General features: G+C 45.8%; 1 protein-coding gene across 1 annotated transcript in view; it reads left to right on the top strand.

Moving 5' to 3' along the window:
- The window catches only part of GRIK3 (glutamate ionotropic receptor kainate type subunit 3), a 234,016-nt gene extending 217,723 nt beyond the window's left edge, over positions 1-16,293 (top strand). Inside the window, exons 14-16 of the mRNA XM_054012104.1 lie at positions 7,961-8,183; positions 8,415-8,665; positions 9,976-16,293. Of these exons, the coding sequence (XP_053868079.1) occupies positions 7,961-8,183; positions 8,415-8,665; positions 9,976-10,170 (669 nt within the window). The 3' untranslated portion in view covers positions 10,171-16,293. The remainder of the gene's footprint in view (positions 1-7,960; positions 8,184-8,414; positions 8,666-9,975) is intronic.
- The last annotated feature ends 1,251 nt before the right edge of the window (positions 16,294-17,544 follow it).

Genomic DNA, 17,544 nt, shown 5'->3' with positions numbered 1-17,544 from the left:
TAATACTGCGCAGCTGCCGATTAAACCATGTGGCAAAGAACCAGATTTGTGACTGATCTTATATAGTAAAGCACAGAATTATAGCCTTGAAGAGGGAATGACAAATATTATCATTATTATATTTTGCCCTTGTTTAAAGATTTCCATCCAAGGATCTCATTGCACTTTCTCACTATAAACATTAAATGTAAGGTAAAGGGTGAGTGCTCTGTGTGGGTAAGCCATGAATTCCCTGCTAGCAGGGAGATGCCAGGATTCAGAGAAATGATGGTTTGGATGGTTAAAATGTGACTGCTTTTCCGATCTGGTTAGCAAGCTAACGGTAGTGAGAAATGTACCTTTCCCCAACCCCTTTACACCTTCCTATCGTTTCAATTCAGCTGGAAATACATGGACCAAAACGTCACAAAATATTTCACATCTTAGAAGCCAGGTTGTGCCTGGAATACTGTAAGATGCTGAATGGGTGCAATATAATAGCATTTAGATTAGCCAGTCAGCAGTTTAATAGCCAAGACTCATTAAAGGGAGCTGGTACTCTGAATTTTAACAAGAAGAAAGAGCAGAACATTTCCCTGCAGATTCACAGCCTGCTGTTGGCTATGACAATGGTGGCCAGAAGTTACACTTTCCAAAGCCCGTGCTTAGTTTGACAGGCAGCAGATGTGCCTTCATAAGGAAATAGGATTTTTTTTTTTTTTTCGGTACAAACATTGCATAGAATTTCAAACTCCAGCCACTCGGTGTCAGTCTGCTTTTTGCAGCAGAGTCCGTGTATGCAAGCTCCTCTTTAGCATGAACAGCCATATCGTGTTACCTTCATGTTTATTTCTATGTGGAAATAACAGTGTATGTGTGCGTGCGCGTGCGCGTGCGTGCATGTGCGTGTCCCCAGTATCTTTATAGCTTCTTAGCCGTCTCCATCCCACCCATTCTTTGGCTCCTGTCATGCATCTGGCAGAGTCTGTTTATGTTCCACCGCATATTTTATTTTTCTGTGTTACGATTGGAAAGAGATGAATTCTCAGGGCTGTTCCCCCCCCCCCCCCCGACATGGGCTTTGTTTGCTGGAGCAGCCGAAATGCTCCTGTGGGACGCTGTGTGTTTGTCGTTCCTGGGAAGAGAAATGTGGTTCAGTTTCCTTAATTGTCATCCAGACGCTCCCACCCCAAACTCTGGCCCAGACCCTCGGCTGGTGTAATTCATCAGCCCCCACCATGACTTCAGTGCAACTAGGCCTGTGTACACCAGCTGGGGATCTGCCCCAGTGTTTGCAAAGACACCTGCTCTTGGTTCTGTTCACTGGGGATGATGCTGTGGCAGCCGCTCTCGAGACACAGGGTCCTGCGGAACAAAGTTCCTGGGCAACTGGAGACCAAGTGCATGCGAGTTGTGTGATACAGATCATCGTCTAGACAAACAGAGGAGTGCAGCCTCTGATGTCTATTTTATGGCATACCAGCCTTGAAGGGAACCAGACATCGCATCCTGCTCGCTGCAGGAAAAATGCCCCATGATTGATTGATAGGAGATCCCCCTCTGAGATTATCACCCCTCCCCTTCTCCGTGACTAGCTCTAAAAATTCCACTCCGCCTGGGAATCTGTATTCCCAGCTCCTCTGCTGCCTGGTTTGCTGTGGCTAGCGTTGTCGTTTGCTAACTGCATTATGAAGACACAATATGTCACTTTGGTTTGCAGCTTCTCTAGCCTGTAGGAATGTCACAGAGAATTGCTGATGAGGGCCAGGACAGGAACATCTGCTGCTGCAAGGAGCGCACGATCAAGGTGTTGTCACTTGTGGAGGAAATGGAAGCATAAAGTAAAGGAAGGCAAACGCCTCCTCCTGCCAGCTGATGTCCCTGTCTGTAGGCGAGGGGACATCGGCCCAGACTTCGAAAGGTTTTTAGGTGTTGCTGCATTCACCATCGTAACACCCAATTGAGTGAAGAGCCTAAATCTTATATCTCCAAAACGGATTTAGGCACTTGAGTCGACACTGAGTACAGCAATACCTAAATAGCTTGAAAAATGTGGGCCACAGCTCTTGCAGGGCTTGCTCAAAATCCCACTGAAAACACTGGAAAGAAGTCCCATTGACTCAGGTCAGTAATGCTTCGATCAGTCAGTCCCAACCGTGGCCTTGCTCTGTTGCCAACCTGGCTGGCCGCTGCCTATGTACAGCAAAGAGAGAGTTTTGCTAACTTCATTGGTGGGTTTCATCGTGGAAAGAACTTATGAGAAGCCATTTACTGCCAGGGAATGCAGGTCAGATAAGCTGGAAGATGAGGGTTCCAGGAAGAAATCAATTAATTTAATAGCAGTATCTGGTTTCCATTATAGAAAATACCAGAAATACTGGGTTATTTGTTAAGAAGGATGCTATCTCTCTCGGAACAAAAATGCTGGTTTTAATGTGCCTTTTGCAGCATTCATATATATTTCCTTGTACAGAAATGTTAAATTCTCAAGATTAAGTATCTTCAGTTGGTGAAAATCAATTTATTTCTTTATATGGCCTGGAATTGAAAAGCATAAGCCTGAAAGTTACTTTCTTGCCAATTTCACTGATAAAAAAGCATACATGTCTGGCAAGGCACCTTTATTTTGGCTCCTCTGCACTATTCCATTAATGTATTTGGGTGACTGGTCTTGAAACACTGGTTATTACAGGCAGCTCCTGAGCGGTGACTATAAAGAACAGAGTCAGAGTCCTTTGCAATGTTCACAGCATTTGCTACGTTCAGTGTGTTTGCTGTTCAGCTAATTGTAAATACGTTTGGTTCAGAACACAAGGTGAGTTCCATTGAGAAACAGCCACGTCCGTTTACCCCACTGGTGTAAATCGACGTAGCTGTACTGATTTAAGTAGAGCTACATTTGGTGTGGTCTGGCCAATGTGTCTCTTTACCTAGAGATCCCATAGGGCAGGCTATCCCTGCCTTTCTAGTCAGGCATTTCTGACAATCCAGCGTTCCCTGGCACTTCACAGCCGGAAGATGGTCATTTAATATCAGCTCTTACTATGCCAAAGCAACTGAGCAGTTTCTCTTCACTGGCCTGTTGCAGCAGGTCTGATCTGGGGGATTGGGGCTACACCACGTGTCAGAAATCCTCCATTATTCCCACCTGCCCAGATGGTGCGTGTTACCAGTGGGACTGAATATCACGGTAGCAGATGGACATCACTTCAGATTGACTCTCTATTCCGACACTTCCATTAATTTGAACAAAACACCCTATTAAAATTAAATGGCAATTCATTAGTAAGAATATGTTACTAACATCCAACCACTGTGTTACAAACGTCCATTTAGCATAGTTGATGAATCCCAGTAATTTTTTTTATAATAATCATTTAGCCTTTAAATCAATAGGTGACAAATATCCGGTTACCTCGGAAGCAGGCACAATTAACTGCTTTCTTTATTGACTGTCAGTTTCATACCAGGCAATTATTGTGCATGTTCAAGAACTCTTTGATTACGAAGAATACACTCTCTGAGGTGCTATAACAATTTAAGTGGGAGTTAATTTGCTTCTAATCACAATCTAATCCTAACTGGAACACGTTCTTTGAAGTGTGAATGGAGACATTTCAGCCACAGGGAGGGAGGATTAAGAGCATGAGCCCATGAAAGTTTTTTCTCTGGACCTTTACAATTCCTCCAGCCTTGCAGGATGAGGGAGCACCATCTTCACAGGAACTCAGTGCTTTTCAATAGAAGGCCACGACTGCACACCTCCCCATCTGCAATGATGCTCGCTGCCTCTGGCAACTGCATACCGGTGGAGGGGTAGTGGCTACCACTTACAGTTTGCACTGACGTTTTACAGTCCAGTGCCCTCTTTTCCCCTCTTACTTCGGCCTATATCTGTGATGGGACAGGTGCAAGCAAGTAACTAGCTAGTTAGAGATGGCCAGATTTGTTTTTTTTCCTTTTATTTAGAAAAAAGATAATATTATACAAGGTAGCAGTACCTTATATTAAACTCTGCCTTGTTTTCACCAGCATGTTAGCTCCTCCTAGTTACCTGGTGTTAGCTAACACAGTAAGAAAACACCTTTTACCCTAGTGAAAGTACGGCCAATGTGACTAGTGGCATTTTGGCCTTGACACATTGTGAGGTGGCTAAAAGCATGGGTTGGAGGAGAACAGAAGAGGCAGAAGGAGCTTGTGTTCATGAATTTCAAGCTATGGCTCTGTGGGGGATCCTATTGCCACATTTGCTCTCTTAAGTGGCTCAGCAAGTGTTGCTGGGTCTTTAATTCTGTTGGTGCATTAGGCATGCCTGAGTGACTGTAAGTAGCTGTTGCAAAGTGAAGTGCACTCATCAAAGTGTGATCTAAAGAGAAGGGAGCATTTGCTATTGACCCAGGTTCACACTTCACGATGCGGAGTGAAGAGCTGCTGCTCTGCTCTAGTACACATTCCCCCCTGCACCAAATGAGATCATGTGATGGGCATGGGGGGGGGGTCACCAAGGTGGGGGGGAATGGGCTGCCCTGGCATTTCAAACTACTCTTACGTTTCATTCAGTCACAGGGAGTGATTTGAGGAGGAGAGCGGAGAAAAGTGGTGTTGCTGTAGAAGAGAGGCTTGTCGCATGTAATTTAAGTTGCCTGAAGAGCTACACTGCCTCATGCAAGTCCTATTAGCGTCTCTAAATGCAGCCGATTGATTTTTTGCCAGTTTACTTCACTGTGTGCTTTAAACTGGGAGAACACTGACGTTGTTAATGAGCACCATGTCAGCACCCAGGGGCAGTAAATGCAGAGAGAGAGAGAAAGGGAATGCTTGTGAACTCAAAGGTCTCTGATGTGAACTATGTAAGTGTTAGACAAGTCGTTGTCGGGGAAGAAAGAGTGTTATTCACGTCACTTGTGCATTGTAATGTACAGATATTTAATAGTCTTCGGTGGCCTAAATTTCCTGCTGCTTTTTTGAGGTCCAATAGTTGCCCCAAATGTACTTCCAGGCCTGGGTCCGATCCTCAGCGGGAGTAAAGTGCCATACCTCCACCGAATCCTGTGGTGAGCGATGTTAGTTGAGGATCTGGTCCATTGCAACAGGATTGCTCAAAGGGCAGCTTTTGCTGGAGAGGACGTATGGGTTAGGGTGCGAGCCTGGGGCATAGGAGACAGGTGTGCAGTTCCCCCTGTGCCATGGAATCCCTGTGTCATTTAGATTTTCTCTACCTCGGCTCCCTCAGGGCAGGTATTTCCCTTCCTCCCAGGGGTGCTGGGCGGATGAGCACATCAAAGACTGTGAAGTGCTCACATCTTATGGCAATGTGGCCATAGAGGTACCTAAGATAGGAGGAAATTGGCTCTGGGGCACATACGAATCCTCTTAAAACAGTGGGTTGGTTAATCTTCGTTTCATGGCCAGGTACTCGGTGCAAGGAATAAATTGCAGCCACAAATGTGTATTTAAAAGCAGCCATTTCTTCCGTGAATGATGAGCCCTCACTCGGGGATGTCCGAGCTCACCCATTTGTATGCTTAGTGGAGGTGCTAATTAACCCAACGTATCAAACAGCCACCTTGCCAAATGCTGTAGCAAAAGAAATAGAAATATATGACATGGCAATGCCACATGGGGAGGCCCTTCACTTCAGAACGCATTGCACAGCCACCACTGCCTTCCCTTCTGTGCCTCTCTTCCTGAGACCCAGGTCTGCTGCCTTGCCTAGGTGTCAGGGACTGGCCTAAGTAATGGAAGGATTTAGATTACGTGTATAGTGAGAGAATGCTCAGGCACCGTGAGCACAACGTTTTCTCCTCAATCCCAGAGTACTGGGCCTTCTCATGCATCCCGTGCAACAAGAAGCCCGAAGCACAAACAAGCCAGGTATGGCTTAAACTGTACTGTGGACTTGTTTCAAACGCTGTCTGCTTGACAAATCTATATTCCTGTCACATCCAGTGTGAGGACAGAATTTTTTGACACCCTCCATCCTCATCCTCTCCAACACATGGTAAATTTCATCAAAGAAACACACCGAGCCTGTGATGTGTTCTCCAAATCCGCTCCTTCTTGCTCAGCTGATGGTATCTGTCTGGATGATGCATGCTGCTATCTTGTGCAAACATATGGAAGGGAGATTGAGGAGAGAGATTCTCCAACTGTTTGTCATGGAAAAAATAAATGACAAGACTGAGCAAGCACTGCCCCCTTACATGCCTCTTCAAAAGAGCACTCACATTGGAGAGCTTGGGAGATTCCTCCCATCCCTTGCCCCTTGCATTATTAAAAGAGCTACGGTCCTTGGGTGATCCATTCACAAAGGGGGAATAATTTTCCTTAGCCCAGAGATTTAGGAAATAGATCTGTAATGCACATGCAAAGAGACAAGTGTTACATGCCACAGCTCTAGTTTGTTTGGTAGAAACCTGGTTCATCTTGTATTTCTGAGCCCCTTGGGGCCCCACCAGACTAAATTCAACCCTGAAACCTGACCCAGACCCTCCTTCTCCAGTTGCACTCATCACAGGACACTTCCTGCAATACTTCTGAAGTGAAGGGCCTGCCCATGTGGCTTTGGCATGTCATATATTTCTATTTCTTTTGCTAAAGCGTTTGGCAAAGTGGCTGTTTGATGCGTTGGGTTAATTAGCACACCTCCACTAAGCATACAAATGGGTGAGCTCGGACATCCCCGAGTGAGGTCTCATCATTCATGGAAAAAATGGCTGCCTTTTAAATACACACTCGTGGCTGCAATTTATTCCTTGCACCGAGTACCTGGCCAAGAAATGAAGATTAACCAACCCACTGTTTTAAGAGGATTCGTATGTGCATCTGTTTCTGTGGAACCTTCCTAAACCAATGCATATGCTTAACTAATTTTTGTTACAGCATGTGTAAAAGACACTTCAAAAGGCGATCTAAAGCCAGTTGGGATCATGTTATAAAGAAAACAGAATTACTTCTTTCCATCCTAACAGATTTTTGAATGAGCAAATGAAGACAAAAGTTCACATCATATGCCAGTCCAGAAAATGTGTAGTCCCCATTCCAGTGGAATGTCTGCCAACGGTAAAAAAAAAAAAGTCCCCATTTCTTAGCTATAGCAAAATATAGTAGATGCTTCTCTAATGTCTCTGTGCATCTGTTTATGTAAAAATGTAAAGCCTGTTTGACAGTTAAACATATCTCAGAAGGAACACAGATTGCCTGTGGTGCTTGAAAGTTGGAGAGAGTGAAACATATTCCCTCTCTCTCCTCTGTCATTGTGTAGAAAGGGATAAGCAGAATTCAGGTTATTATTCTTCAGAATAATTTAACAGACATGTTGGGACAGGAGTCTATCATAATAGCAACTTCTGCAAGGCATCAAAGCAAGGTGTGATTGTGCATTGTTGAAATGGACAAATACATGTTTATACTTCTTAGGTGGGAAGCTCTTTGGGGCAAGGATGCTCTATTTGTTGTGTGTTTGGTGCAACACCTGGCACAACAGGGTCCTGGTCTGTGACTGGGACTCCCGGGCGCTACCTCAGTATAAATGGGAAATAATGCAAGGGCATTCCCGTAGTGTTAGTGTCGGTCAAGATACTGATAGTTAGGACATGGGAAAACTACTTAGCTCCTCTGTGCCTCAGTTTACCTATTTGGTAATGGTTGTTAATAACATTTTTCATCTGAGGATCTCCAGTTATTGTGCAGTCATTAATTAAGTGCAAAGCCTCATTGTTGTTAGTAATAGTTGTGATTATATCTGGTGAGTCAGACAGCTGCAAAGTTACTCTGGTTTTCCTTTAACAAAAAGGGTGGCAACATTAACCAATGGGCTTTCCCGAAGCCGCCACTGACATTCTTGTACATTTTGGTTCTCTCCTGTGGCTTTAACTTTATTGGTATCCTTGTGACAATTTGGAAGTTTCCAGACAGTGTTTAGCAGCAAAGGAATAAAAGACTAATTTTAGTGGGGGGGGGCTTGTTATTGTTGTTCCAGAAATCCAAAATTTCCACCTTCGAAAAGATGTGGGCGTTCATGAGCAGCAAGCCATCAGCACTCGTTAAAAATAACGAGGAAGGAATTCAGCGAGCCCTCACTGCAGAATACGCCCTCCTAATGGAGTCCACCACTATTGAATATATCACACAAAGGAACTGCAACCTAACCCAGATTGGGGGGCTGATTGACTCCAAAGGCTATGGGATTGGAACTCCCATGGGTAAGTGACAATGGTGCAGTTTGTGTACACGCCTGGAGAGGGGCTGCTTAGCATAAACACAACAGCTGGCATTGAGCTAATCACTCCCAGCCATGTATTTCTGAATAAAACACCTGCTGGGTCAACGGGGATGCACAGCCCTGCTTACACAGACACACTGCCTGCACTTGGTGGCTTTTGTCCTCCTTCCCTGCTGCGTGTGTAACGGCAGCCGCTCTCCCTCCCCCGCAGGTTCACCGTACCGGGATAAGATCACCATCGCTATCCTCCAGCTCCAAGAGGAAGACAAGCTGCACATAATGAAAGAGAAATGGTGGCGGGGGAATGGCTGCCCTGAGGAGGAGAGCAAAGAGGCCAGCGCACTGGGGATACAGAACATTGGTGGGATTTTCATTGTCCTAGCAGCAGGCTTGGTGCTGTCGGTCTTCGTGGCGATGATCGAGTTCGTCTACAAGCTGCGCAAAACAGCGGAGCGTGAGCAGGTATCGGCACCGTCGGTCTCCCAGCCCCCGCCCTGCAGGCTTTGAGCCTAGCTCGGGTCCTGGGGTTGCCCTCTCGCAGGAGTCTGGGAGTTGCGCTCAGGGCGCACACAGCTCGGATTGCTGGAAGCATTGCCACCTGCAGCATGCTCAGGAGGACCCTGGCGGTGTCAGAGCCCTGAGCTCTGCTGGGGAAAAGTCCTGGCAGCCCACAGCAGGGATAAAATGAAGATGCCATAGGGTGGGACTCACAGTTCCTCTCCCCATGGATGCCCAAACCAAATCCCCCATCTGGAAGGACGTTGCCTCCAGGGAGGGGATGACGGACTGTACCTGCCTTAGGCTAGGTGTGGCCTGGTGCTGAAGAAGGTGGACAGAAAACAGGGGGGAAAGAGAAGGCCAGTGCCTTGCAGGGAGCAGCCCTGTAGCCAATGCAATATGCATCTCCCAGGGAAACAAGACACCCGGTCCCCAAAATGGGCTCGGCGAGCTGCAACTCCACGAGCGGTAAAGCAGCCACTAAACATTGTCCTGCCTTGGTATGGCAATAGTCTTGGCGAAACCAGGGAACTGGCATAGTATTCCCTGCGCTATTCCTCATTTATTAACCCTTTATACACTACACCACTACCTCGATATAAGGCGACCCGATATAACACGAATTCGGATAGAACGTGGTAAAGCAGCGCTCCGCGGGGGGAGAAGGCTGCGCACTCCCATGGATCAAAGCAAGTTCAATATAACACGGTTTCACCTATAACACGGTAAGATTTTTTGGCTCCCGAGGACAGCGTTATATGGAGGTAGAGGTGTATTTATCAATGGAATCTTAACAGAAAGTGTGGCCAGGCCACCTCTCATGGTTGCCTTATGCCCTTGATGGAAGAGGGTTTACACCCCTCAGACACTTTTACCTTGTGCTGCGTATACAGCGATGTTACGCACAACATAATAATGGTGTGTATGAATAACTTCTACAACCAGAGACTGAAATAAGTTGGCATAAGCAAAACCCAGTAAACCAGCCAGCCCAGATCAGGCTGCAGCAGTCCTATGACACTCAGGATGCCACCGCATTCTGACTCCCAGGGAACAGGGAACGCCCCTGCACTTATTACAGTAACCTAGGCTTTTTCTTTAGCCAGTCTCAATATCCTGAAGGGGAAATCTCACCTGTGCGCATAGGGGCCCACAAGTGGCCTCCACAGCCCCGTGCAGAGTGGTGCGTAGGAAGCATGCTGGCCCTCTGCACAGACAGTTCTCAGAACACCTTCCTGGGAGTAACAAAATCCTTTGCCTCCACTCTTCCCCAGCGCTCCTTCTGCAGCGCCATGGCCGACGAGATCCGGCTGTCGCTCACCTGCCAGCGGAGGGTCAAACACAAAGCCCAGCCACCCATCATGGTGAAGACGGACGCTGTGATCAACATGCACACGTTCAACGACCGACGGCTACCAGGGAAGGACAGCATGACGTGCAATACTGGGCTGACGCCTGTATTTCCATAGGGAACCGGGGTTGGGGCGGAGGGAGGGACTTGCTGGAGATGGGATCGGATGCTCTCTCCATTAGGGAGGAAGGAATAAAATCCTGGTTTGGTTCAGTTTCAAGAACAAGGCCTTTAACACAACTCCATTGGTCGCCGGAACAGGAACAGGAACTTCAAAGCATGGACTGTAACCTGGTTTTATTTTTTAAAAAAGGCCTAGATCCTATAGGCCTCATGGAGTCCAAACACACTACACATCCAGGAGTCTGATGTTTACATATTGAATACACATGGAGGCAAGCGAGAATCAAGCCGGACTGACCTTCAGTGGATAACGAGGAGCCCCCCGAAACCCCAGGCTTCCTTTAGCATGGCAATAAAAAAGAAACATTTTGTGAGTACAGTACAGATGTGGAGTGAATGACAGTCCATGTGAGCATCTATTCCGAACTGACGTACACAGCACATTTAGGATAGAATGACCGGGAAGGGGAATAAATATAAATAAATAAAACGATTGTCAAAGCTGCTGCCTTCTCTCGAAGCAGTCCACCATGACCTTTTACCTCAATGCTTTGCTGGCTTATTGTCGCCGAGAGCGCAAAGTCCACGTGTGCGTGTGATGCAAAAAGGCACATGGAAATACATCGGAGTCAGACAGCTGGCTAAGAAGGGGCAAGTGATCTTTAATGGACCCCCAGACACAGGGCATAGGATTAGGGTCGTGCACCAGAAACTGCTGCCATCTGAAAACACAAAACAAAATCCTCCTGTGCCAATTCCCCCTGCAATGCCAGGGTGGGATTGTGATCTTCAGGTCACCAGCTACTTCACAGCCTGTGGGAAGGTCACGTTCCTCTTAGAAAAATCTATGGACTACAGCATTAAGATGAAGGGAAAGTGAGGGAACTGTTTCTGGGAAGCTAATGGGTAAGTCTACACTGCAATGTAAGCCCAGGATTTATAGAATTCAAGTTTGTTAACCTAGGGCTTGAGTGTCTACACTCATTTGTAACCCCAGGTTAGGAATTGTTGAACCTGGGGTCCCAACCTGGGGCTCCGGCATCTACACTGCATTACGTGGGATGGAGTCCAACCACCCATATCCCAGACCTCCTCGCAGCCACTCTAGCCCTTTGTTCGTAGTGCAGTTTGGGAAAACTCGACTGTCCAGAGGACAAAGAATGTCGGCCTATGGGATTGTGGGATATTTCTGGCAGACTCCCAGAGTACGAGTCCAGTGGGGCTGCGTCTACACTGCAGAGCAATAGGGCTTGGACCCTGGGTCCCGGCTTGACTCAGACTTGGACCCTCCACCTCCATGCGGTCCTTGTATCCTGGGTCCAAGTCCTGGGTTAGTGCGATTTGTGTGTAGCCCGAAAGGGGATAGGCTTGAAGCCTGAGTTCAAACCCTGGGCTTACATTGCAGTGTAGACACACGAACTCCAGCAAGTTTGATGGCGGTGAATTATGGCTGCGTTGGTTTCATATTCCTGACAGGCAGGGAGAGTCGGGTTGTTTGTCTGGTTTAAAATTAATGTTTAATTTTGGGGGGTTTGTGGGACATCCCAGACTTGCAAAGAAGATCTTGGTCCAAATAGACAGGACCAGTCTTGGGTCAAACAGCACCCTGGATGAGCCAGAATGTGGCACTCACTGTTGCTCTCCCAGTGCACTCACTGCCCTACCCCACAACTGCATTGCCATTCTATGCTACCAAAAACCCACCAAACAAACAAGAAACTCCCATTTAAAACATGCTCCATGAATGGCACTCAGATTTTCAGCAGCGCCCCGGGTTGCTTGTCCCACAAGGCTGGTCCTGCAGATGCATTCAGTCAGAATTACCAAAGACGTGAGAGCTGATTTAGGGTTATCTTTGAGTACGGTTTGTTTTTTTGTTGTTGTTGGGGGTTTTTTTGCATTCTGCCCCCTGAGAGCATCACCCAACAGCGTTCAACGTGACATTTCACTGGCTCATTTCCTTCCTGGCCCTTTGCAGAACCAGCGATAGGCTGCAACATGCAGAGATGCTTTTCTAAAACGTTATGGGGAATGTGCTGAAAAAATGAGTTCAGGGATTTGACGCTGCCCGATTATGGGGAGGATTTAGTGTGGAGGAAAACGATACTCAGCTTCCTCTTTTAATGCAAAATCACTAGAGATCTGCCATAGGGACTCACTGCACCTTCCATTCTCTCCCATCAGAACAGAGGCTAATCCTCAAGGCTGATGTTCCCTCCCACATACAGGGCCAACACGAAGCTTATACACCACTTAAGTCCTACTTTGAGGGCTTTAGCAGGGCTTTAAGTAATGCCTTCTGCTTGGTCTCTTCACGGGGTAAATCTTACCCTACATATTGTGAGTTTAGGAAGGTTTTATGGCTACAGCAGGAGTCAGCTGCTAAACTAATCCAATTTTTCATGTTCTTATTTAGAAACATTTTTAGAGACTTCACATGACCCCAAAGGAACAAATCCGTTTGCAGTTTTGCCCCTTCTCTTTCTTTTCTTTGCTCAGTTTTAGTTTTTAGGGTGGTGGAGTCTGGGCTGAATTACGCATTTGCTCCAGGGAGAACTGTGGCTGTTTTTCACCAGAGAGCGTACTTTGGTTTGGTTTCTTCCCACAATGAAAAAAGGCAATGTTTTATCCTGAAATAAAATGGTAGCTTTTCTTGCATATGACCCTGATAAAAATTAGCCATTTGGGAGAGAATTTGCCACTGTTCTCACCTTTTCTTTTCGTAGATGCCATGACAAGTTAGAGGTGAAACTTGCCAACTCTCTTGGGTGTCAGACTCCTCTGAGTTTGGTGACCAAGGGTGAAATTTACCCCAGTGCAGTGGGCCACACCCCACTTAAATCCCTCTTCAGCCCTCAAACCAGGCAGAATGGGATTGAAGTGGGGCCAACGCTTTGTGCCAGCCTCCTTCAGAAGGGGGAACACCATCCCAAGAGCAATAGGCACCAATCCGATTGCTGACTCATAGAAAGCAAATCCCTTTAATTGTGACAATGTAGGTGACTTAGCCATTTTCCCCCTGCCACCTCCTACCCTCATATCTATCTCCATTCCCAGCCTGACTCAAGCTGAATTTAAACCTCTTTTGTTTGACTTCCAGAAAACTGGCTGACTTCAAATTCAGTGTTTGATCCAAAGGGGTTGGATCCCAACAGCAACATCATCTCTGTCACTAAAACAACAATACATGAAGAAATGTGCCAAGAGCAGAAAGTGGGGTGAAAAAAGTACCTCCCTCTCCCAAAACTAATTATGTTCCTTCTCCATCTCTTTGCACATCTGGCGCCATTTCAGACAGGCAGTTTTTACACTTTCTTCTGGGCTTTCCAAGCTCTTAGAAATAGATTTCGCAGTCAAGGGGAAGTTAAAAGCAAAGCCAAAACCCTGCTGGACTTAAAAAAAAAAAGTGCCCTCTCTCTAAATGCTCCAACAGGGTGAGTAGTAACAAGTCTGTACAAACAGCATCCATTTCACTCCTTAGAAGATTATTTTAAAGAATAAAATTTAACCAACACCACTTACTTAGCACAAACAATGCGACGAGTGAGTTTCTATCACTGTTGTCCCAAATTTACAGGAGACCACGTGGAATTACCAGATTAACCTTCTCTTGTATCTCCACAATTACAATAAATTGGCCATGAAAGAATAGCCCATTTCACGCTTCTAAATGTTTAAAATCCTGAGTATTAAAACTTTCTCCGTATTCTGCAGCAAGCACCTGTTCTGTAGGGCTGAAAGTCCTGCTGGAATGTAGAGGGAACAGCCAGAAGCCAGACACACACGGGCATACAGGTTAGTGACAGAATGGACAGCAGACCCATGTGAAGTCCTAAAGGTGCTGGCGTGTGTCCCCAGCAGGGGGGCATATGGATCCAGCGGTGTAAATAGAAAAGGGGCGGTGTGGAGTGCACAGAGGGGGATGTGGGTGGCTCAAAGTCAGGAGGAGGGCACTCACTATAAATGAGTGACTCTGTAACTGTTGAAAGGTGGGGGTGACATCTCTCATGTAATCCACAGCACGAGCAGCAGCAGTTTAGACCTCACCTCCTCACGGGCTGTTCGCCGCCTCTAACGCAGATTCTCCTGGGCCTTTACTGAAACGCCAAATAGGTTTCCTCGCGGTGGAGGTCTTTCATACCCACCCACATCTGTGCAATCAGCTTCTCACTGCAACTACCATCCCATACGCTCTGCTCTCATTCATATATAGAGAGAGTCAGACATGCGCACATGCCTAAAAGTATATATTGTTAAAAGTATATGATACACATACAATGGTTTTTAAATACTATCTGTATATATTATCAGAATGCCATCATATTTTTCTAATGCCATCTAGCAATGATCTACAAAATCCACAGTAAGAGTGGACAGGTTAGAAGTCTCTGGGTCTCCTGCCATTCCACCCTCCTTGCCCACCCCAACACAAAGGGACCTCGGGTAGGGCTGGAGGCAGTTTGTGGAGTCTGGATGGTGACCGCTCTTGTCCCAGGTGGCCGTACAAACCCATTCGGTTTAGCAGCTTGCAACTTCAAGCTCCTCTGAATGTCCTGGCTGCACCTCATTGTTACCGATTAATCCCATTCCCTTCGTTGAGCTCCGTATATTGGTCCAGATTCCCAGCCAGTGTAAACCAACTTCACTCCATTGACTTCAAAGAACAGCACCAATTTACACCAGCTGAGGATCTGACCCATTGCCTTTATTTGTGGCGGAGGGGTGGGGTGTCCCCTCAGTTAGATTGGTTCATTTCAACCAAAATTTAGGGATGGGGCCTTACAATTTCTGATCTCTGTTATACTGGTATAAATCTGACTAAAGTTGCTTTCGAGCTATGCTGCCTTTGATTGGTATACCTGAGATCAGAATCTATCCCCTTGCCTCCACTAATCCTTGAGGTACATCAGGTCTTTGGACTGGCTAGCAAAGGTAAAGTGTGCACCAGGCAGTCTCTGATTGTGGAGAAGTGGTGAACTAGGAGCTAAACATACATTTGAAAGGAAACTTTGGGATGGGTAGAAAATTTAATACAAACTAAAAATCCTTTGCAAATCATTTTGTCTCACAGCACATACATTTTTCTTAAATACATGTCACAAAGTAATTAACTTCCACTGCATAGAAATCAATCACACAAATTTGGGGTGGGGGGAGGCATGGGGGAAAAGGTTGATATAAAATGCTGCTGTTTCAGTTCACTGTCACTCTTACAGTATTCGATGTTTCCTTCTTAAGTCTCTTGTAAGACCAATGAAGTAACACGAGGATGGGTTGGTTTGGGGGTTTTTCATGGTTAAAAATCTTCCAGACTCTCACTATGGTAAAAGTTGGTTCATTTTTTAATTGTTTTTGGCTAATTTCTAGTGTAAATTTCCAGCACCCAACACTCAGCCTACATAGACGCCAACAGACTGAATATGCAAAGGGGGGCGGGAATATGTTTCAAGATCTCTATTGTTCTCTCAGAGGTGTGGGGGGGTTGGGTCAGAAATGTTATCGTATGTTTCCATGGTAGAGGTTTCTGCCCGGTCTGGGCCCCAGTATCTCTCCCTATAGCAGACATCAGTGCAGTTCTGGCAGCTGAATTCCAGCACTGGACGTCATTATGCAGCATTCGTGATCTCACAAAGTTGAGCTGTGTGCTATGTGCCAACCGGCTGTGAGAGACCAGGTCGAAACATACTCAACACGCTGTTGGTTTAATCACAGCTCCCTTGCTCTGGAAAGTTATGACTGGGCCTTGCAAGTTAAAGCCAGTCTGCCTGGATGATATGGATTTCTGAGCATTGTTGTAGAATGCCCTTTGCTGTCTATAATTTTCTTTGACATGTTTCTCAAAAAAACTGGTCTCTGTGACATTCAGGGGATTTTCCTTTGTGGACATGCAGAATTTCTATGAATATAGTTTTTTGTAAACATTTTGTAACAATTTTGGTTTCATAGTAACTGTGTTACTTGCTGATCATTCTAGGCTGATGTAAATAAAATTTCCAGGAAAAAAAAGAAAAAAAATTCTGATTATTTTCCTTTTTAAGACACTGTGATATATCAAAGTGCACAGTTTGCTGTATGAGGTAATATGGTTTTAAATTTTAAATAAAAAATAATTTTTAGGAAAAAAAGTTTGTGCCTGTTTGTATTAAAGGTGCCTCTTTAGTCTTGCTGGAATCTGGGTCTTAAAAGCAACTACATTGTTTAATGGCTTCTCTAATCTATTCCCCATCTAGACAGATAGTTCTCCCTCCTCTCTTCTCCCCCACCCCCAGTTAAAAAACCTGTAACAAAGAAACAAACAAAAACAAAACCCACCCCAAGCAGCGTTTTTACCCCAAAGGGTAAAAGCCACATCACGAGAAGACACGCCTGCACAGGCCACGTGTGGGCAGGTTGGGGATGCAGAGTTGAGCTGGTCAAAATATTTCCTCAAAAAAAAAAAAAAAAAAAAAAAAAAAAAATGGGGGGGGGGAACCAAAAATGGCTTTTTTACCCTGAAATGAAAATTCCAGGGGCACATTTTCATTTCAGCCATATTTTTCTGAAATTTTTTCAATGAAAACCCAAAAATCAACCACTTTTCTCTCTCCTTTTACTCTCCATTTTCCAATAAGGAAAAGAAGGAGGTTGGGAGAGGGGAAACTGAAAACAGATGGTTTTTTTCCTGCAGTTTTTGTTTCGTTAATAATCAGGGGAAAAAATCAGCAAAAAGTTTCCTCAAAATAGGAAAATTTTGTATTTCTTTGGAAGTTCTTCATAGAACATACTGCGTGTTTTCCAACTGGCTGTGCTGCGCTGCACTTTTAGATCCGTATATATTAAGCATGGAGCACTGTGCTTTGGACTCCAGAAGGAACAGAAGCACCCACGGTCCCTGCCATAAAAAGCTTGAATTCAGCCCGTGGACGTTCCTTATGATTCTTCTTCGAGTTATCAAAGCGGTTTGTGCTCTGATGAAAAGCCTGGAGAACTGGACATCCAGGCCTGTTTCCAAAGCCCACTGAAATCAATGGAAAGACTCCCAGATTTGCCCTATGTTTGCGGAGACATGAACTGGTGATCGGACATACCTGGTCTAAGGCTAGGTGTACACTACAGGAGGGAGTCGACCTAAGATACGCCACTTCAGCTATGTGAATAGCGTAGCTGAAGTTGCGTATTTTAGGTCGACTTACCTGGCTGTGAGGACGGCGGCGAGTCGACCGCTGCCGCGCCACCGTCGACTCCGCTTCCGCCTCTTGCCGCGGTAGATTTCCGGAGTTGACGGAAGAGCCATCGGGGATTGATTTTATCATGTCTTCACTAGACGCGATAAGTCGATCCCCAATAGATCGATTGCTACCCGCCAATTTGGCGGGTAGTGAAGACGTGC

The sequence above is a fragment of the Malaclemys terrapin genome, chromosome 22, assembly GCF_027887155.1.
Source record: "Malaclemys terrapin pileata isolate rMalTer1 chromosome 22, rMalTer1.hap1, whole genome shotgun sequence".
In the NCBI taxonomy this organism is placed as follows: Eukaryota; Metazoa; Chordata; order Testudines; family Emydidae; genus Malaclemys; species Malaclemys terrapin.
Note: the sequence above shows the minus strand (reverse complement) of the source record. Positions and strands in the feature narration are given on the sequence as shown.